At 39.1% G+C, this 21,717-nt stretch overlaps 1 protein-coding gene across 1 annotated transcript in view; it reads left to right on the top strand.

Annotated features, from left to right (window-relative positions):
- CSMD3 (CUB and Sushi multiple domains 3) overlaps positions 1–21,717 on the top strand; it is a 332,707-nt gene that overhangs the window by 266,051 nt on the left and 44,939 nt on the right. The window contains exons 31-34 of the mRNA XM_019552043.1: positions 2,052–2,234; positions 5,508–5,684; positions 15,685–15,864; positions 19,598–19,771. Of these exons, the coding sequence (XP_019407588.1) occupies positions 2,052–2,234; positions 5,508–5,684; positions 15,685–15,864; positions 19,598–19,771 (714 nt within the window). The remainder of the gene's footprint in view (positions 1–2,051; positions 2,235–5,507; positions 5,685–15,684; positions 15,865–19,597; positions 19,772–21,717) is intronic.

The following is a 21,717-nucleotide window of genomic DNA, read 5'->3' as shown; positions in this document are numbered from 1 at the left end:
GAGAGGCCCTGTGAGACCCTGGAACACCAATCATGCTGTGAGTCACCCCAGCTCCCACAACTGGGTGGGTCACCTGCTAGTAGGGCCAGAAGGCAGACCCCCTGAGAGAGAGTGGGTCTAGAGGCTCAGCGGCCTGAGCTAGAATACTCTTGACTGGTCAATGCTGGGCCCAGGACCAGAATGGTTCAAAAGGGCCAGGGGCCCACCGCGAGACATGCCCAGAGCTGAGGTACTAGGGTTCCGATTGGCCTTGGAGGTGAGGCAAGGGCCTGTGTGGCCAAAGGTCCCAGGGGGACCACACCTGAGAGGGGAAATGGTTTCAGGGAGCTAGACAGCTAGAACGAAGGTGGGATAGGCTGTTGGAATGGAGGGATCTTACAGGGGTCCTGATTGGAGGATTCTGGAGCCCAGTGTGGGGCTGGTGAGATAACAGCTAGATGCCGTCTTTGAGGCATGGGCTGTGGTGTAGGGGAGGTATGGAGCCACAGATAGCGCCCCCAGGTATTGGGGCAAGAATGAGCAGCCTCCCGCCTTAATGAACATCTTACTTAATTAAGAACAAGGTGTGGCAGGTGAGTCAGGTGGGTGGTGTGCCCAAAGGCAAGTGGGGAACCTAGCACTGTGGCTAGATGGGGAGCCTCACTTTGCCACAAACCCCAATAAAAATGAAGAGTCAAATATTCTCCTAGTTTAACTGTCATGTCATTAGTGGATTTAGGCTATGAAATATTCTTTACAGCTGTTGGGACAGGAGATGGTCAGTAAGTAAACCAAGAAAAGCATTTAAGTTGAATCCTTATAAAAGACAAAAAAGAGATTGCTTTCTATAATATTACTGAGCTGATACCAGTTATTGTATGGGTAGTCATTAGTGTGGCATTTTTGCTAGTCCATTTTAATATACCATCAAAATGGATGGTGATTAACTTATCTTGGATTTAAGAGTGATCATTCCTCAATAGGTTTAACAAATACATTTATGTTTGTCTGTGGTAACAACAATGGAGTAGATTGGATCACATGATAGACTTAATTTACAAAGGAAAACATTTAACTCATACTTTAGTATGACAAAAAAACTTGCATTTGCATTAAATTACTATTGCGAAGGGTGCTGCTTAAGACCAGGTGGGAACAGTACCCATTGTACCAGGCACTGTACAGACAGAGAATAATAGGTAGTACCTACCCTAAACAACTTATAACTGAAATAGACAAGACAGACAAAAGTGGGTGATATAATCAAACTAACAATCCAGGCAACTTAAACTCGGCCATTAAAAAACAGAGTTTCAGCTGCAATAAGATTTTATTCAGAAGATTGTCTTTTAGATCAAAGTGATTTGTTAATGCTGCTATAAACTATGGACAATCATTGGTCCACCTGGAGTTAAGACTATGTTAGTGACTTTACCACCAACTAAAAATGAAACACAGTAGGGATAGTGTCACCACTCCAGTGACAGCATTAAAATATGAAGTTTTTACTGAAGTCTCATTAGGCAATATATACAAATGGAAGCAAATAAATAGGGATTTACTCTTTGGCTATGAACAGACTTTACACATAAATCAGTTTAAGTGATTAGAAACTGGTTTAAACCTGTAACAGAACAGATGTGCAGTGCATATAAACCAGGTTGAACATGTCTGAAATTGGTTTGAGACAAATCTGGTTGAATGTAATATTAGACTTAACTGATTTGGGTCAAACCGTTTTATGTAATGTCTGTTCCAGACCCCTTGCTGGTTTAAGTTAAACCAGACTCCCTCAGCATCCCAACATGCTCTCTGGGTTGGGTGGGGCTCCCTTCTGTACAGCAGAGCTGACCCCTCCCCTCTGCTCCCTCATTGGAGCTCAGCAGAGACTGCAGGCATCTGCCTGGCTTCCCCCTGCATCCCTCCTCCACTCCCATTTTCTGCTAAGCAGGGATTATTCCCCTGCCTGCTGTGCCTTACACAGACACCTCTCAGCATTTCCAATAAAATATAGTAGCATAGTACAATCAAATGTTATATTCACGCTAATCTCTTTGTGCCATAAATTCTAGGTGACACATCTGGTTCTTGTGGGGATCCAGGAATCCCAGGACATGGTTCTAGAGAAGACAGTGATTTTAAAATTAAAAGTACTGTACGCTTCAGCTGTGATATTGGCTATATCCTGCATGGTTCAGAAGAACGAACATGCCTACCAAATGGAACATGGACAGGAAGACAGCCTGAGTGCAAAGGTAAATCAAAAAAGAAATTTGTATTTACATTCACTTTAAAATATACACATTAATGTACATGAAAAGTGATCCTGGCACCTAAGCATCTTATTCTCAGGACAGGTAGTGGAGATGTCTTTTTCTTGTTAGCTTACTAATGCACCTCTGCTTTGACTAGGAGAGACAGGTAGCATTGAGACCGTACCTAAATTTTAATAGTTCTTGAATCTTGCCATTTCTGCTAAAGTTCTAAGAATACAAATTTCATAGCACAGATTTTGTGATGTGGGCATTTGTCCAGAAGGTATTGGACTGACCCAATCTTTTCATGTATGGCAGTAAACAACTATGGGCAAGACAGGCAGCTAGGCAAGGTGATTCCCAGCCTTCTGAACAATCAGAGTATGTATAGGTGTGACATTTTAGATTGCTATAACCAGGGTTAGATTGATCTAAATGCCCAATCATGCAGGCATTCAGAGGGCTTACATTACCCAAAAAATTGTGCATCCAATCTAAGCCAGCTCACCTCAATCTAACTTAGGTTGAGAAAGGGTTAACCCACTCTCCAGAATGCCTGCTTGTGCTTGCAGTCCAGCCCTAGGGCTGGGAAAGTCTAGTTGCTTGTCCCAGTCCTTGGGTTGTGCTACTCCCACCCTCTGACCGTAACTGGGCTATATTTAGCTCCCCAGCCCTCCTTCCCCATGGATCTACCAACACTCCCCCCAGTCTCCCTGCAGTCCTGCCAGCCCACATTACAACCACCAATTCCTCCCTCCCCCCCCACCCATGGTCGTGCTACCTCCCTCAATCCCATCCACTCCTCTCCCCACACTACATTACTTACATTGGGCTCCCCATGTAGCTCCTGAAAGTGACAAATAGCTGTTTGTGCCATTCTCAGTCTATGTTCAGGTAAGACTAAGCCATCCAAACATAAACTGGATACAACAATCTGCTGTACACATCCTCAGGTTTTTTTTCATTCCTACTTCAATATTTGTGCTTTTCTACTTAAAAATAGACAACCAGAATCAAGTGTTTTTAAAATTACTTTGTCTACTGAAGAAATGTTTTCCTACTTCATTTCTTCTCTAATTACTAAGAGTTCCATTAGAAAGAGCTCTCTTTGGAGAAATGACGTTTTCACTGTTTTGCTTTAAACTTTTGTCATAAATGATTAGCCCACTAATTCTATTTACTAATGCATTTCACTTGCTATTAGTTTTCACCAAAAACAAAAAAAAAAAGCTGAAACTAGTTATTTAAAAAAAGCAATATAGAGTTGTGGAGCAAGATGTATTACCATAAAAACAAGATCTAACAGGATATTTATGAGAAGCCATTTGTTACCTAAATTACCTTGATTTCACAAATAGGAAATAATTCCCGACAGACCTTTTCTGAGAGAAAAGCTTTCTGAATAGCAGAAGACAATTTAGAAGTTTCTTCTTTTACTGCTCACTTTACCACTATGGATTACTTTGTCAGTAGAAGATAGTAATCTCTAAACAAGGCTACTTATTTTATAAACTTACTTTAATGTCTTTTTGGCCAGGCAGTTGCTATCTGAGTTATAAACTTTATGTGAACACGATTAGCCAATCTGAGCTTCCAGTCTTTATTTGTTGATCATTTCTGCTATAAATCTGATTCAACATCTGTTATTTAAATCTCCAGATATTTCAAATATGCTGTAAACCACTTAGCCTGGAAATCCTCTTGGAGGTATGCACATAACACATCGTAGCACTAATCATATATATTATAAAACTCTATTAAAAGGATACTGTTTAGGTTGCAAAAACAAATATTCTAAAGTTAGGAAACATCAGATTTGAGGTCCTGTGGGAAAAGGCTGAAAAAAACCATCTAGGTAGACTGTATTATCATTCATGGACACGTTCTGCTGCTATATTTGTATAGATTCATGGAGTCATAGAAGAAGGGTCAGAAGGGACCTTGTAGATCATGAAGTCCGATCTCCTGCCCTGGGCAGGAGAGAAAACCAAGCTCAAATGACCCCAGCCAGGTAGACATCAAACCTCCTCTTAAAGACCCCCAGGGTAGGAGTGATTACCTCTTCCCTTGGAAGTTGGTTCCAGATCCTAGCTGCCCTGACTGTGAAGTAGTGCCTTCAGATGTTTAGTCTAAACCTACTCTCTACAACGGCCTACAATTTGTGGCCGTTAGACCTTGTCACCCTGGGGGGCGCCAGGGGGAACAGGGTCTCTCCCAAAACCTGCTTGTCCCCCCTGATGATTTTGTAGACGGTCACCAGGTCCCCCCTCAGCCTTCTCTTGCAAAGGCTGAACAGGTTAAGGTCCTGTAGCCTCTCTTCGTAGGGTCTGCTCTGCTCTCCCCAGATCATCCAAGTGGCCCTCCTCTGGAGCCTCTCAGTGTTGTCCACACCCCTCTTGAAGTGCAGTACCCAGAACTGGACGCAGTACTCCAGCTGTGGCCTGACCAGTGTCACATAGAGAGGGAGGATCACCTCCTTGGCCCTGCTTGAGTTGCATCTGTGGATGCATGACAAGGTACGGTTAGCCCTACTGACCGTGACCTCGCATTGTCGGCCCATGTTCATCTTGGAGTCAATAATGACTCCAAGATCTCTTTCTGCCACTGTGCTCTCAAGAAGGGAGTTTCCCAGCATATAAGTGTGCTGCTGGTTCCCACTGCCCAAGTGCAGCACCCTACACTTGTCTGTATTGAAACCCATCCTATTTTCGTTAGCCCACCCCCATAACCTGTCTAGGTCCTGCTTTAATCTGTCCTTCCCTTCTAGCGTGCCACCTCACCCCAAATCTTGATATCATCAGAAAATTTAAACAGGCTGCTTTTCACCCTGTCGTCCAAGTCACTAGTAAAGAAATTGAACAGCGTGGACCCAAGGACCGAGCCCTGGGGGACTCCACTGCCCTCTTCCATCCAGGCCAAAAAGCCCCATCCACCACTACACTCTTAGTATGACCCTTCAGCCAATTTGCAATCCATCTGACTTTATATCTGATACTGTCTAATTTTGAGTACTTTTCTCTGTGTAACCTACATGCTATTCTTTTAATAGACAGTTTTAATATCACTTTCAACTTTCCCGCCCTGAAAGGAAAAAGATGACAACCCTCCATCATGCTTTACCAGCAAAAATTGAAACCTAGACCTTCAGCGCAGTTTTCTATCACATGAACTTTGCTGGTAGCAAAGGCATTGGACTGGTTCCTTTTTCACTACTCCTTGTAAAAACTTTTATCTTCGTTGCATTTCATATGCATTTAACATTTTCTTTTATAGCTGTGCAATGCGGTAACCCAGGAACAACTGCTAATGGGAAAGTGTTTCGTATTGATGGCACAACATTTTCTAATTCAGTAATTTATTCCTGCATGGAAGGCTACATACTTTCTGGATCTTCTGTAAGGCAGTGTACTGCCAATGGAACATGGTCAGGATCCTTGCCAAATTGCACAAGTAAGTTTTATCTTCCGTTAGTATTTATTGAGTTTAAGATATGCCAAAGTTTTCTGTTTTTTGTTGTTTTTATTATTATTATTCTTTACTCTTAGAAAATCCAATAATGTAAACTTTAGGCAGTATGTGCCAATGAACAAAATTATTCAGGTCAGTGTACTATGCAAAACATCATAACATCTGGATAAGTCTTCAAAGTCTCAGTGTTATAAAGGCAATCCTCAGACTTATGACACAAATTGGTTCCTGAAAACTGCATCTTAAGTAGAAACTTTGCAACTTGAAATCAATTTTCTCATTAGAAATAATGTTATAAATAAGGAATTGGTTCCTGACCCAAGGCCCGATACCCTATTTTCACCAAAAATACCCCAGAATTTTGTACTCAATCAATCATAGGTGAGTAATATAGCTACATTATTGTATTTATATTGTAAATAGCAATCATATTAATTTGGAAGGACTTCTTTGAGGTGACTTTTCTGGACTTTTTAAAGGCTCTCAGTTGGACATTTTGAAGGGTTCTTGGCTGGAGTCTTCTCAGGAGTCTTAGCTACAAGGTTTTTTTTCTGGAGTTTTGTCTGCTTTTTTAAAGAAAGTGTCCAAGGATGTTTGGACAGACGTTGTCCAGGGAGATGAGTGATGCAGCGAACTTGTTCACTGGTGTGGTGTTCACGGTGGTGTTGCGTAGGATCAAATGTTGTAAAGTCAAAACTGTCATCCTAAAGTTGAAACAGGTTGTCAATTTATAAACATTATAAGTGTGAAACATTGTAACTCGAAACATTCTAAGTTGAGGGCTGCCTGTATTAATAATCTTGTCACCATGTCATTATTAAAATAAATAAAAGTTTAGGCAAAAACATGTAAGTTATTTTTTTTTCTCTTATTGCTTTTTCAGGAAGTTGTATTGTTATAATCTGCTCCCAAAAAAATCCATGTGTGTTGCTGGTGTGCTATTTTTTATTTTGGGCATGTTTTGTGTGCATCTGTGCACATAATATTATTGTTGCTGAGCCTGTCCTTTGTGAAATAGGGATAAAATACAATCACTGCCTATTTACTAAGAAAACACTTATTTTCATTTATAAATATATAACTTAAAAAAATGTTGTCTATAAGGTTCATAGCTTGTTATGAAAGAAAGAACAAGCTATAGAAATGTAGCATATGCTTATAATTGGTTTAGCTCCATTTTTCTTTAAGTAATATTACCTGTGGTATTTAAGTAATATATTAAGTAACACGCTGTGGTATTTATTTATTGTATATATTTTACATTTCTGGTATTTCAATCTTCTGTAATTCTTAGGGTATGTTTGCTGCTTGCTGATAACCATATACTGGCTTGTGAGTAGTTCAGGGGCAGCCTTCAAGTGTAATTGCCCAAACTTCAAATACTATATAGACTGTACTTGTGATATAGCTTTATATTAATGTGATATCAAGGAATATCAAGCATAGTATAATTTTTCTTATTTCTGAATAAGATTTCAGAAAATGACCAGTATATGACAAATATTACAAGGCATCACCTATCTTCATGGAAGGCTTGGTTTTGTTTAGCCACATATTTGCTATATTGCTTTAGTATTTTGGGATCAGTTAATCATATCGGTGACTCTTTAGATTGTTTAGCTCAATCCTATACTGGTCTGTACATGTCTTTCTGATCACTTTTTCAATCCATCCCCCAGAGCACACAATCTTCTCATCTGGAACTTAAGGTTAACCATACCCACAAAACTGCATAGGAAGCTGAACTGTCTACCTCTTGACACCTGTTTATATGGCTTAAAACTAACATGTCCAGACTTCCTGCTTCTGTGCAGCACTGTTCTGAAGGAAGAGATGAATTTGTATTTTGATAACTCTCTCATCCTTACCTAGTCTCTTCTCTCAGCCTCCTCTTTCCAAATATATGGCTACCAATGGAGGGAAGGGTTTCATGCTGTGACTGGATAGGTTGAAGTAGGTTTGCTTCTCAAGAGTTTTTTTCCATCAGTGAGGTGATTCCTCAGTTTATTCATGGTCTGAAGAGGGGAAGGACTAATTGTTTAAGGGAGCCTGGATGAAGGTAGGACCTACAGATTCATAGATTCCTAGATTGGCAGGGGCTGGAAAGGACCTTGCAGATCACTGGGTCCAGCCCCCCACTCCAGGCAGGAAGACAACTGGGGTCAAATGACCCCAGCGAGGTGACTGTCCAGTCTCCTGTTGAAAACCTCCAGGGTAGGTGACTGCACACCTCTGGAGGGAGTTTATTCCACAGTCTGGGCACCCTGCCTTGGAAGGAGTTTTTCCTGATATTAAGCCTGAAGCGGCCTTCCAGGAGTTTATATCTCTTGGTCCTGGTCTTCCCTGGGGGTGCCCTAGTGAACACCAATCTCCTGATGCACTCCTCTGATATAGTGGTAAACTGCTATTATATGCTATCAAGTTCCTGCTCAACCTTTTCTTCTTTAAGCTAAAGAGGCACACGTCCCTCGTCCTTTCCTCGCATCTCTTGCCTTGCAAGTCCCTGATCATATGGGTGGCTCTTCTCTGGACCCTCTCAAGTTTCTCCATGTGCTTATTGAAGTGCAGCGCCCAGAACTGGACGCAGTATTCCAGCTGCAGTCTCACCAGTGTTGAGTACAACAGGAGTATCACTTCTTTTTAAGGCGTACAACAAGATCCTGGCTATAGTTGATCCATTCTGCAGATGTAGATCTGCTGTGCCATCAAATCCTTAATTTCTACCTGCCATGCTAATCAATCCCCAACATGATTTTGCCACTTTTGGCTCCAGTAACAACAAATGCTTCAGGAACTTTCCTTCAGGTGGTACTTATCTGACCATCTTGTTTCTCAGCTCTTCTTTCCTCCAGCCTCTGGGAGAGCTGTTCAAAGAAGACATGGCTACATTTTCACCATATGATAAATCAGTTCTATTAATCAGAACACTTTGTCTCCAACTCCCCCCCCCCTCGTTCCAGAAGCCCCTTGAAACATGGTGAACCCTGTGGTCTCTCATCTCCTCCATGATTCCTACAGATGGAAAGACAGCATCTTGTAAAGTAATTTCTCAAAAACCTGCTCAGAGTCCTTCTTGACATGGTGGGAAGTCTCACTAAACTTGCTGCAGCCACTTCAACCAAGATTAAGCATTGTCTTTTAAATCCCTTTGATAATAGATAATGGAATTGTTAGGATTTAGGAACCTTTGAGGCAAAATGTGTGTGAAGGAAGCTTTCCATTGGTTTTCCTTCTGTCACAGGAGGTGATGGGATGATCTTACTAGAGATCTACTATCAAAGTTGCTGTGGACAGCATATTCTGCTGGAAAAAACTTTCCCATTTTGTTTCTACCTCTTTTCAGTGGAGCTGTGCTAGTTTACAGCAGCTGATGACAGTAGCATAACTAGGGGGCGTGATTTGGGGCAGCTAGCCTGGGCATCAACTTGCTGTGGGTGGGAAAAAACTGCTGCTACCACAGCTAAACAATCTTTGCAGCAGCACAGCAGAAGCCAGGAGTCACCACTAGCCCCATGTGTCACAGTTGCCCTGGGTGCCCGACTGTGTTGTTACACCTCTGGCTTGACCATTTGCCTGATTACCTGCATCTTATTTAAGCACTTTCTTCAACGAGCTCTGCAGGAAAAAACCATCCAGCTTTGCCAGAGCTTCTTTGCCATGGACTTACATGCTCTAAATCAATCCTGTGCAAAATAATATTAATTGGTCAAGATCTATCTCCATTAAGATGCCGACAGAGGATAACTGGATCTCCATTGTGTTTCCTGTGAAGGATAAACTTAACAAGTCACTTCCCTCATTCAGCTAAGTCTCTGTTTTCCTTTTGTCTGTGATAAATTAGCATGTACACAAAGATTTTATTTAAGAAATTCTTCATCCTTTTTTTCCAATTACCCATAAGCAGGAAAAGAGAGTCATTCTTATTTGGTCTGCTGCTTTGGCTTCGTATTTATAGATGTCAGCTCTTTCTTTCAAATTTCAGTGTAAGAATTAAAATTAGGTATTAGTTTGGGCATTATAGATGAGTGACTGGCCTGTTGTAGGGATGGTACATATATTTTTAAATTGGTCTCTTCTATTTCTTGTGAACTCATTTTCCAACTCCCTGAACACCAATTACATTTTGCTTAGTCAGGAAACAATTCCAAAAATCTGATGTATTAATTACATTTTATGCTGTTTTTCACAGCTTTGAAATTATTTAAAGATGATCATTTATTATTGAATCATAAGAAGACTAGGGTATTACCCTTGTATCCCAGTCTTTCATCTTCTTGAGAAAGGTATATTTCTCCTGTTGTTCCTTTCAGGGTGGAATTATGGCTACTTTCATTAGTGTTGAATTCCAGATTGCAGCATATGACAATAGAACAATTATTTTTTCTTGTAAATATATTTTCAGTGCAAGAAATCCTAAACCATGGAGGTTTTTGTATTTTTTGTGTTTACAAGTGTTTACAGTCATGTAGGGTTGAAAGTTTTGGAAGTTTCTCATCTGAGGCTGTGAAGCTCTTTGATACAATACAATATGGAAATGTCAACATTTTCTAAAGTTAAGTGGGTTTTGGTAGAACTTAAATCTTAACTTCCAGGTTGTTGCACTTCCATTACAAAAATACATTTGCGATTCCCAGGTTCCTGTGCACTGCCGGGGTTGGGAGAAACACTGTCACAGCATGGGAGCCAGTTCAAGATGCAGGGTCTGGGAGTGATTCCAGGCCCAGGGCTCCAGTGCACTGTGGGGACTGGGAGTTGGTCCCAGACCCTGCAGCACACAGGAGCGAGTTCAGGGCTGTGGAGCAGTGCAGAGGCTGGCAACAGTCCTGGGAGCAATATGGGAGGGGAGTGGGACAGCATGACAAACAACAGTTTGCCTGGCTCTCATTCTCTTTACTGCACTGGGGCCTTAACCTGACCCTGGTGCAATCCCAGGGCTAAGACCAAAAATCAACTCAGTTTCATTCCTGGGATCTGGCTGGGGGCATTGAAGACTCCATTAGGGTACTGCAATCTATATTTAGATCATAGTAAGCATTAATGTGTGAGTGCTTGGAAAACTTCATACGCTTACTACAATGTAAATACATGCTAAGTGTAATGTTTAACAATACCCCATGCATCTTAAGTTAGATCTGGATTATTTCTCAAGAGATCAGTGGAAACCATTTTTTTTTTAAATCAGTGCCTGTAGTGCTATCTACTAAGCCAGCTAACTGATGTGGTGGGCAGCTACCAACTATGTGGTTTGAAGCTAAATAGAATCAGGGTGATATGCAAAGATAGCTCATAAAAATAGCTCTGCTTCCACTATATCCATCTAAGCATTTATATGGTATTCATTTATTATAAAGCAGTGTAATATCTTATTTTTCTTTCTCTTTCTTTCTGTCTACTCCCACCATATTTGTATCATCTATCTTGACATTGTTACATTACCAGTTGTTATTATTATTTTGAAAGTAATGTTTAGACAATACCAGAGATGGGGAAAGCAAAAGCATGATAAAAAAAATACTCTGGAGGGTTTTTTTAACAGTCATATTCTAGAAAGTAGAGTATAATTGTAATGCATCAGTAATTTGGAGGGTTTTTCTCTTTCTCCTAAATTGTTAGTGTACCAGGAAAAAATGGCACAGCTGTAAACCACCATTAGAATTAAAAAAAAGAAAAAAGGTGGGGGCCAAGGATATTATGCACATTATCTGTAATTGTAATCCACTCTGAGCTTCTCTGCATAGGGTGGGATATAAAAGTCAATAACAACAGCAACAGCAAAAGGACTCATTTTGTGGCTAGACACTTGAAATTGTCTTCCTTTATGGGTTCGTTGACACCTATTTACATGCCTGCTTTCCTACACACAGCATTGACATTTGACCTAACATAGCATGTGGAAGGAAAGGTAACTGAAGGGAACAGCCTACATGGCTGTACATCTCAGGAGATTTCTGAGGCTCCGGAGGCTAGAATACGTCAGAATAAGCCCACGCCACCCTGCAGCCACAGGTCAGCAGTGTCCTGTAGTTCTTACCTGTCTGCCAAAACTATTCTGAGGATAAATGCAAATCAAAGGAATATTATTTCAACACAGAATGTGTGTTTTCTTACTGAACAAGGGTGTCATAAAAATTACCGTCTAGTTGATACAAAGGAGACAGAGATATGGAATTGCATACATATCAACATATAGCAAAATAGCTGAAGACACATTCATCTTCAGAAATGCCTATTTTGTACAATATATCTTTTAATATACTTTTATTTCATTTCAGAATATCTGTGGTTGTATTCCATTAACAAGGAATGAGTTAGTGGTTTACAGTTGTGATAATAATTTAAAAAATCAGCTCAAGTACCAATCAAAATAGAAAAAAATAGAAACACAAAAATAGCCTATGCTTATTGGCATTGGTTGATTTATATCTTGTTTAGTTTAATTATTACTGTTTTGCTTCAAGAGGAAAATCAGTGACCTTTCTAGGCGCCTCACCAACAATGCATGAATTCAATGGGATAATTCATTGGTTTTGTAGAAAAATAAGTAAATTAAAACCTTGAGAGAGAGACACTCGAACGTTCTTTTAACAGAGACTTGCAAGAGAGAATTACTCTCTCTGTCAGGTAACAATTCAACTTGGCTTTTTCAGTAACTCTAGTATTGCCTTCTGTACTGACTGATAGGTTATTAATGTTTCTCTAGTTTTCTTTTTCCTTTTTTTCCCCCGCCCTCCTAAAAAAGCCCTTTGAAATCAGATTACCTTTGAAGCCTCTTTGGTTTATTACAATCCTCCAGTTAATCTTTCAGTGAAAGTTATATTAATTTTGAACAGGTATTCTACATATTAACTTATGTTACTTCATCAGCCATTTTGATTAAATTTTTCATCTCCATAGGTACAACAATCTATTGTATTTTAAATTAGTGTCTAATTTTGCAAAGCATAGGGCAGAATTATGACAGGTCATATATTACTTTTTCCGAAGAGGGAACTAAGTAAAAGATGCATTTAATTCTAAATACATTCATAGTCCAATTTTTGCAGCATGCTTAATTTTTTCTGCAAATGAATAGAAGCCCGAAGGTGTTTTTTCCTTCATAAATTATAGTGAACAAATTGGACTGAAACATGGTTAGGAGGATTTTGATGTAATGTTCTATCCCTCAGTCTAATAGTTTGCTTAAGAAAAGGCCAGAGTTCAGTCTTTTAAAAAAACATCACAAAGAGGTAGCCTATGTTACTGTTCCATGCAAAAACCTGTTAAGTACATGTTACTAGTTCTCAGTCAACCTCAAAGACAGTGTGGGTGCACATTTGTTAGCAAACACATATTCTATAAATACAAAAAGCATGTCAAAACATTTTAACAGTATGAATGACTTCTTAGATGTTTATTTTTAAGCTAATTAAACAATACATTTTTGGTGTTCCTCGGATGAATGCCTTTGCTGCTGCTTAAAATATTTTTTAAAATGTTTCAACACAGCATTTATCCTTCTATAATACCAGCATAACACACATTCCAATCTCAGCTATCCAGGATGATGTCTCAGTCTCTGTTGTGTGACAATAATGTGATAAGTGTGTTAATTGGACTCTTCAGGTCTTGAAAAGAATGGCATCATCCCCATTCTTTTCCACATACTTCAGAAACTGTCAGCCAACAGTCTGTTTGGGCAGCTCCAAAGGTAACAGCATTTTAGCCATTAGGTTAACTGCTAACTGGTTATCCGTGTTTTTTAAACCAATCAAGCAAAAGAAAAATCCCTAGAAACTTGTATCTGTATTTGTAACTTGTAACTAAAGTCATAAAATATTGGCTGAACTTATAAAAGAACTACTCCATGGATTTTTACAGGCTCCACAGAGCCCTGTCTTATCCCCATAAGCCCAGTTAAGTCACACAAAACCCTTGCCTCACCCCAATCTGCCATGTTTTGTTTAATTGATATAATATCCCAGTTTGTAGTAGTTAGCTAAATCCTGAAGTACAGAATATACTTTATACTTTAAGTATCACTGTAGTTTAATAATGTTAAAAATATATATTTTCTCTACAGAAATGTTAACTTTTGTTTGTATAAGTTTTATAAAGATTTTATCCTGATGGCAAAAAGCAGGGGTGATAGAAGAAATAGAAAAGGTCTGTGAGAGATGGGGAAAACGCTTAGCTGCCTTTTACAAACAAGCAAAACAAATTTGAATAGAAGTAAATAGGCAGTCTCTAGAGCTGTTTGAGTATTGTGGCAGTGAATTTGCACTTCTTTCTAAGAGAGGACAGCCCCATAGCAGTGCAGTTTATGGCTGGCTGGAGGAGTTAAAGGCCTGGATACTGGGATAGAGTCCAGTTCATACAGAATTACCAGGGTAGTGTTTATGATGTTCTTGATAACAACAAACCCCTGTAAAATGAAATATTGGAACTGGAGAAGGAGGTAGAAGATATGGAGTTATGTTTGAAGAGATGTTTTTGATTTGGGGACATTTGCTAAATAAAGTTCTAGTATGATATGAGCTGGATCTTAAAAAAAAAAAAGATATGGAATGCATTACGAAAAAGATATTACCCACCTCGAAGTGGGGTAGATTAGCCTTCAGTGAACTTCATGTTGCCACACCTAGGCCAGGTACAGATGTTACAGTTATACTGGTAAAAGTGAATGGAAACCATCCTATGCCTGAAACAGAACAGAAGTTTGGCACACAAAATGGGTCTATACCCATAATAGAAGAGACGTTCAGTACACACAGACTAGTTTAAAAATTGTGGAACCTGGTCTAAGATTTCCCCCACAACCATCCCCACCAAAGACTACGCTGGTTACAGAAAACCACATAACTTAGACTGATTCCACCTTGGGCTTTTTGAATGTCTGTACCTATCCCTAATGACTGTTACTAGTCTGAGTTAACTTGCTTAAAGCTAGCTCAGGCAGTTTGCAGTTACTAATGTAGACATACAGACAGAGCCTTCTTTGACTGTAGTTGCCTTTGAAAATTTGATCTAGACATGTTATTTAGACTCTATTCACTGAGGATCTAGTGCAGAAAGCTGAGCAGAGGGGTTATGTTCCCAGTAAATTGAATTGCCAAACAGATAGGGTGTTTTCTTTTGTAGAAACTGGAACTTTTTTCAAGGTGTATCTTCATTCCTAGAAGTCATGATTCTCAGTCTTTGTCAGTAACAAACACGTGGGATTTCTTCTACTCTATTGAACTATGCCAGAAGAAGATAAATCAGAGTGCAGGTGATGAAATTAAAATCTCATCTGTTTTTCCTTCTCAAGTTCTATCACCTATTTTCATAATGCAATGATGTATTTTCATAATGCAATGATCTCTTTCTAGTACTGAGTGGCACAAAGCAATTTGACAACCATCCTTCCTCAAAATGATGATAACACTTTAAGAAACCATATACCTGATTTCATTGTAAACTGTAGTTCATGTTGTGTACCTACCTTTGTATGTGCATGCATATACTCCCTTCTGTGCACATATTAAGTAGATGAGTACTTCCAAATTAGAGGGGGACCTAGATATATCAATTAAAAAATGTTGCAGGTTCTCCACTGTGTATATTCAAGTGCTAAAAGCAAAAAATAAACAGCACAAATTGACATCTACCACTTTAAGATTTATCTCTTTGGTGTACTTTTCTGGGCATGAAAGGCCAAGTGCAGCATATGGCTAATTTCTTTGCTAATTTTGTTTCTGTTTTCTACTCTTAAAATTTTGCTTGATTAAAATAGTACAGTCCATTACTTCTATTTTTGAACAGGTATGTTGATTTTTCTCTAAAATGTAGGTGCTGTATGCATTCACATGTTTTATATGGCAGATAATTTAAATAACATATATGTTTATCTTCTATGGCTGTATTATTTTTGGCAATAAATCACTAATTTTACCACTTGTTTTTTCAGCTCACAAATACACAGCCAAATTAATGTTTTAACATCTGTTCAATTCCCTACTTTCAGTAATTAGTTGTGGAGATCCAGGTATACCACCCAACGGAATGAGATATGGCGATGATTATGTTGTTGGACAAAATGTTACTTATATGTGCCAGCCTGGCTATACAATGGAATCAAACGGCTCTATTATTCGCACTTGTACCAGTAATGGCACATGGAGTGGAGCAGTCCCAACTTGTAAAGGTAAAGTATTCGTTTGGTTGTCAACCCTACTTCTTTTGTGACATTCAGATCTATCGTTTACTGTTAATGTTATAATTCCTCATTATATATCAAGACCCAGTATGCCTGGGCACATTGTGATAAGTTATTTTGGGCTCTAAGTCTAATTGATTTCTTGGCTTTTGAAACTTTTCTTATCATCTGCATCTTTTATAGTTATTTATAAATTTAAACACTTAGCTGTATACAGGGTTTACTGAGGCTCTGAGGAATGAGTTTACTTTCTGCTACCAACTGAAAAGTCATTTAAGCTGATTTCCTTGCTTTAGCTTGATTGCATCCTCTCTTTGCATAAGGCTAAATTATACCATAGATAACATAGGATCTTTTATTCACAAAGGCTATGATAGTGACCCTTGGAATTCATCTCACAGACTGAACTTCTCAAGGAGAGAGAATCCAGGACTATTCCCATCCTTCCCACACATCCTTTCCTGGTCTCTCCTTTGTTCAGAGTGCATAAGTTGAACCCCATTCTATAGTAACAGTATACTCAATACTTTCTTTAAGCAACAGCATACGAAAAAATTCAGGAAATGGTCAAGTACACATTTGTTCACCAAACTATGCTGCTTTCTTGTTCTGACAGAAGCACAAAAAAAAAAAGTACCTGAAAAGGAGCTAGAACTTGGTTCTCCTGTTCATCATGTGAGTGTCTTTGTCATTAGGCTGGTGGCTGAGAGCTGCCTTGGGGCTAGAACTTGATTCTTCTGTTCCTTGTGTAAGAGTCCTTGTCGTTAGGCTGCTGGCTGAAAGTTGGCAGATACGTGTGGGAGGTGATTTTGTTTTGCCATAGGACACTCTAGAAAGAAATAGGGTTGCTGTGAGATTCAGATTCCAGGCTTACAGTGGAGCATTATACAGGTTGGCTTGACCCTTACAGAAATGGCATGTGTTCCCAGTGATGTTGCCCATGCAGAGGGAGTGTAGAAACTCTTCCTTCACATCTTACCGTTTAAGCAGCACTAAACGAGAACAGGGGAGGCATTCTCTATATAACTCTAGAAATACCCTGCACAAGGCCTTGGGTGAAGAATTCAGGTTTCAGCTCTGGACCAGAGATCGGAGCTTTTTTGGGTCTGGAGCACTATCAATCTTTCTGTCTGTTAACTGTGATAAACACTTATGGCATTATGCAAGAATGATGTTTGGAATCACTGATGTTCTCAGAAATCCCCTCTTTTATTCTTTCCAAATTTCTGTGCAATGAAAAAAGTAATATGCACTAGTAAATGAATGTAACCATTTGTTTTGAATGTGTAATCAAAAGGAATGCATAATGTATAATGATATATTTGGAAATATATAATAGCTAGTTTCTACTGTCAGGAGGAATTTGGCTCCTTTGGTACCATTTAGCTAAAATAATTGGAAAATGAACTGCCTAGAAAATAGATACATTTTTGTCTGAGTGCTATTGAAATACTAGATATAAATGTTTCCCTTGCTTTGTCTCTGCAATGGAAAGACATGTGTATTCATTCTCAAATACGTGTGAATTATTCAGACATAGTACTTTTCTGCCAAACTGTCCTAAATGCACAATTTGTATTTGTAACACAAATTTAAATTGAAAAGCCCTAACAGAGCCCATTAGAGATATGCATTATTAATTATTCAATTTCTGCTACTGTTGTTGACAACCTATAACAGGGTAGTGTTCACTTTTATCCTCCCCCCCCCCCCCGGCCTTTTCCCATTCTGGAGCTTCTGACATTTATTTTCTTACCTTAGCTCTTTTTTCATGATATCAACAACCAATAGGTCCATTACTTCACAGATAGAAAGTTGAAATGCAAGCTCTGTTTTACAAAGGCTAGTTATAAAGCTATTTGATTTGACAGACAAACCATGTCTAGGGGATAAGGGTGAGAGTGTCAGTGATTATTGTGTAACCCTTGCTACTGTATGAAGAAAAGATGGAAGAGCTCTACAAGGGTGAAATGATTGAAAAGGGGCAAATGCCACACCCACTTTATTTTTTTAAAAATCCCAATGAGAAAGTGAATCTGAGGTCACCTTCAAATCCTCAGTTTTGTTCTTGAAAATAAATTATTATCTTCATAGTAATTTCATCCAGGGTTACCAGATGAAACCTCAGAGCCTCTCAGTAAAATACGGAAAAGCAAAAATGCCATTATGTATCCTGGTGGAGGCTGATTCACAGAAAGGCCAGGTGGCTTCTATCGGTCACACTCAAGAACCTAGCGCTCCTGACCTGTGATCCCTCTAATTTGTTTTTTTCTTGCATGCAGAATGACAGGCTGACTCAGCGTAAGTTTTAAGCTTATGAGCACAGTCCCTTCCTCTCCTCCATTCACATGATCTCTTTTAGCTCTCCCCTCATTAGTTTTCATTCATTACCTTCAACTCTCATTTCCTCCCAGTCTCCACTAAATTCCATCCAGTTATTCTCACTTAATCCTTCCCTTTCTCTTCCTTTCATGTACATTCAGTGGCAATCTCCTCATTCACTTTTCCTTTTTTTTATTTCTTCTCTTTTTCCTCCGTCATTCACCTCATGTCTCATCCGTTTCAGTGTCCTGCCCCCATTCTTTCCCCTTTCCCTATTTCAGCCTAATCGCACCCTTTTTTCCATCCTCCTGTTCAGACTTCAAAGTTAATTGTTGCCACCGCCACAGCATGCTCACCCAAATCAGATAGCAATGGTCCATCTAGCACCGCCTCTTTGTTGCTACTTCTGCTACATACTTAGGTACCATCAGACAGATAGGCCTATCTTCTTCATTTCTCAGGCCTTAAATGAGGTCCTTCAAAATCTGCAGTCTCTCCACCCCAATGCTTGGGGAGAAGGAGCTAACTTAGCATCTTTCCTTGTCAGGTTGAGCAGCATCAGCAGCCTCAGGAGAGGAAAACCTGAATCATCCTACTTTTAAACTGAAAATATATAACTCTTAGTAATTGTTTAGTAAAAATTTTGCAGAGGATTATATTCTTCTGGGAACATGATTCAGTTTGAGTTTCCAGATCATAATACACTGAAATCTGTTATCCTGTGAAGAGAAGCCTTTGTGTGGAGCCCTTGTATTAACAGCGAGACTCTACAAAGGTATTTCGTATGAAAAGTCCCCACTGTAGGATTAGGACCTAAGTGAAAAGGATGAAAATATTATAAATAGCAATTATCAAAGGTAAAAGTACATGTGGAGGCAGGTGTTGCTCATTGTGTGGTATCTGTTAAGAAAGGGTGTAGCCATACACACAGCTTTGAGGGCCTTGCTCCTAAATCTAATTCCTGTGCTTTAGCAACCAGACCATCCCTTAATTGGTATCAAGAACAAAACATTGTGGCCAGGTGCAGTAGAAACTATATTTCAGGAGGCATACAAGACAAAAAAAAGTAATTGGGTAGCAACTCTTAGGAATTTGCTGAAGAATATATGTTATGTAGCCTGTACTGTGATCGCCTGTGTTATCTTCCCAGCGGGCATGATGCAACATTCAGCTTGCATGCTTGATTATGATAACGAGCAGCTAATGGGCGGCCAAAAAATAGAGGTAACCGGAAGTGTTAACTTCAGGTGACATTGCAAAAATACAGCCAGGACAATAACAAGTCACCACTGTATTGCCCTCCAAAAAGGTTAAATTAGCACATATGGTTCTTCTAGTTACTATGTACTCCAGGGATATTTACAGCAGCTGTGTCTAATTATTTTGAATATTATTGCAGCTGTTACCTGCCCAACTCCTCCCCAGATCTCTAATGGAAGATTGGAAGGAACAAACTTTGACTGGGGATTTAGTATTAGCTATGTGTGCTCTCCCGGCTATGAACTGTCTTTTCCTGCTGTTTTGACCTGTGTTGGAAATGGAACTTGGAGTGGTGAGGTACCTCAGTGCTTACGTAAGTATTTCCTTAATACTTATACTTTATCCTACTATTATTTTCCTTTTCAGTTTCATCTTTTTTTCAAGCTGTTGCTCTGGTAATTTTGAACTTCCTGTAGCAAAAGTGTGGACAATAATTTTTTTTCTAAATTTATCCCAAATGGATTTGAATCCATACAGTAACACTTTTTAAACTAGCAGAGTTTCTTGGGGAAACTGTAGCATCCTGCTATTCTGAGGTAAATCCTTTGTGAGCACTTACTAAGCCTCTATCGTGTACACTGAAGTAATATTAAATAAATGTAACTTTTGGTGCAAACTAAATTAAGCCGGGCACACCAGGGTTAAGAGTGATACTGGTCTCCTGCTCTTATGTTCAGCTAATTCTTCTATTTCAAAATGTGACAAAAGATGCTGTCAGAGGGGAGGGTTCAGTCAGGAACTCTTTTATTCATTCATTACTCAGGTAAAACTCCCACTTATGTCAGTGGAAGTTGCTTGCCAATGAAGTTGACTAGACCCTAAGGTGAATCCCTAACAACTGGATTTTTTTCCCTGTGTTATATTAAGTTACCAGTTCCATGCAGTAATTTTTTATTATCGTAAGTTTGCTGACACTGATGGATCTTGCATTGCAGCAGATTTCATTACAATAACAAATTTGTCCTTGTTCTTTATGCTTATGTTCTTTCATTGATTATTAAAAAAAAAAAAAAAGAAAGAAAGTTGTTCAAAGTGAATGCAATGCTTTCAAAAGGTATTCAGTTGGCTGAACTTGGGAACTGCTTTCTGTTATAAAGCATGTTATGGACATCCTGTGATCTTGACCTAGGAGTGCATAGGTGAACGTGAATAAATCAGTCTGATCTGCTTTGTTTGGCAACATCTGTTTCTAGCCTTAGTCTCTTCTGTCTTGATCCTGGAATCCTGCAGTATACACTACATGGGGCTATGCTCTTACACTGTTTGGAAGGTCCAGTTAATGGGCAATGCAGCTGCTTTGTAATTAAGGAGTTTTTCAGACAAAGAACATGTTGCCTTCCTATTCTCATAGATGCAATGAATTAGCAGTCAGTGCTTGACTCAAAATTATAGCTGCCAGGCTTAAATAAGAGCAACTTATGACAAGATATTCTCAAAGAGAACTCTTTGGGGATATTTTGACATCTGGAGCGTATTTTCTACTTGGTTGTGCATCTGATGCCATTTTGGGCATGAGGTTGAGTAAAGTCTATTTGATAAGGCCTGGCTATCTGTTTTATTGTCTTTGAGGTTTTAAATTCCTTGGTTTTGCATTCAATTGATTGTACAGTATCTGAATGCTAAGATTACTGCTTTTCTAAATAAGAAAATGAGTATAAGAAACAGTAAATAAGACACACAAGTCCCGATTCTTTAAAAGTATTTAACATCTATCTCCATTATATTTCAGTGGGAATTAAAACAACTAAATACTTGCTGAGAATCAGGGCCTAAACAGAAGGAAGATAAAAGATGAAATGGCGTTCTTTTTGTTACTTTCAACAAATATAAGACACCCACAGATGTTTAAAAATGGTCACATTATCTATATCACGTTTCTTCAATGACCAGCCCACTAGCAGTGTCTGAACAGAGACAGTCCTATCATTGTTAATGATGAATTATACCAAGTCCTTTGGAAAATAAAATCACTTTCCAGTGGGAAAAGGAGGAATTCCAAACCTTCTAGTCTGCTGCCAATATGTATCCTTCCATCCCAGAGAAAAATAAGGCTGCTGTGAATTGCCATCGTGTCTAGTTTCCATGGTTACTTCTATAAAAGGAAGTTAGTAGGCAGCCAACAATAGTGTGTGGCTGGAGAAAGACTTGTAAAAAAAAGAATACTAAGAGAATGAGAGAGTTTAGGTAAAAACAAACAAACAAACAAAAAAATCCAGTAAAAACTCATCAACTATCTGGAATGTCAGGGGTTGGGGAGAT

This window comes from Crocodylus porosus, unplaced genomic scaffold, assembly GCF_001723895.1.
Source record: "Crocodylus porosus isolate Cpor-Errol unplaced genomic scaffold, CroPor_comp1, whole genome shotgun sequence".
Lineage (NCBI taxonomy): Eukaryota > Metazoa > Chordata > Crocodylia > Crocodylidae > Crocodylus > Crocodylus porosus.
This window is presented reverse-complemented; position numbering and strand designations above follow the sequence as displayed.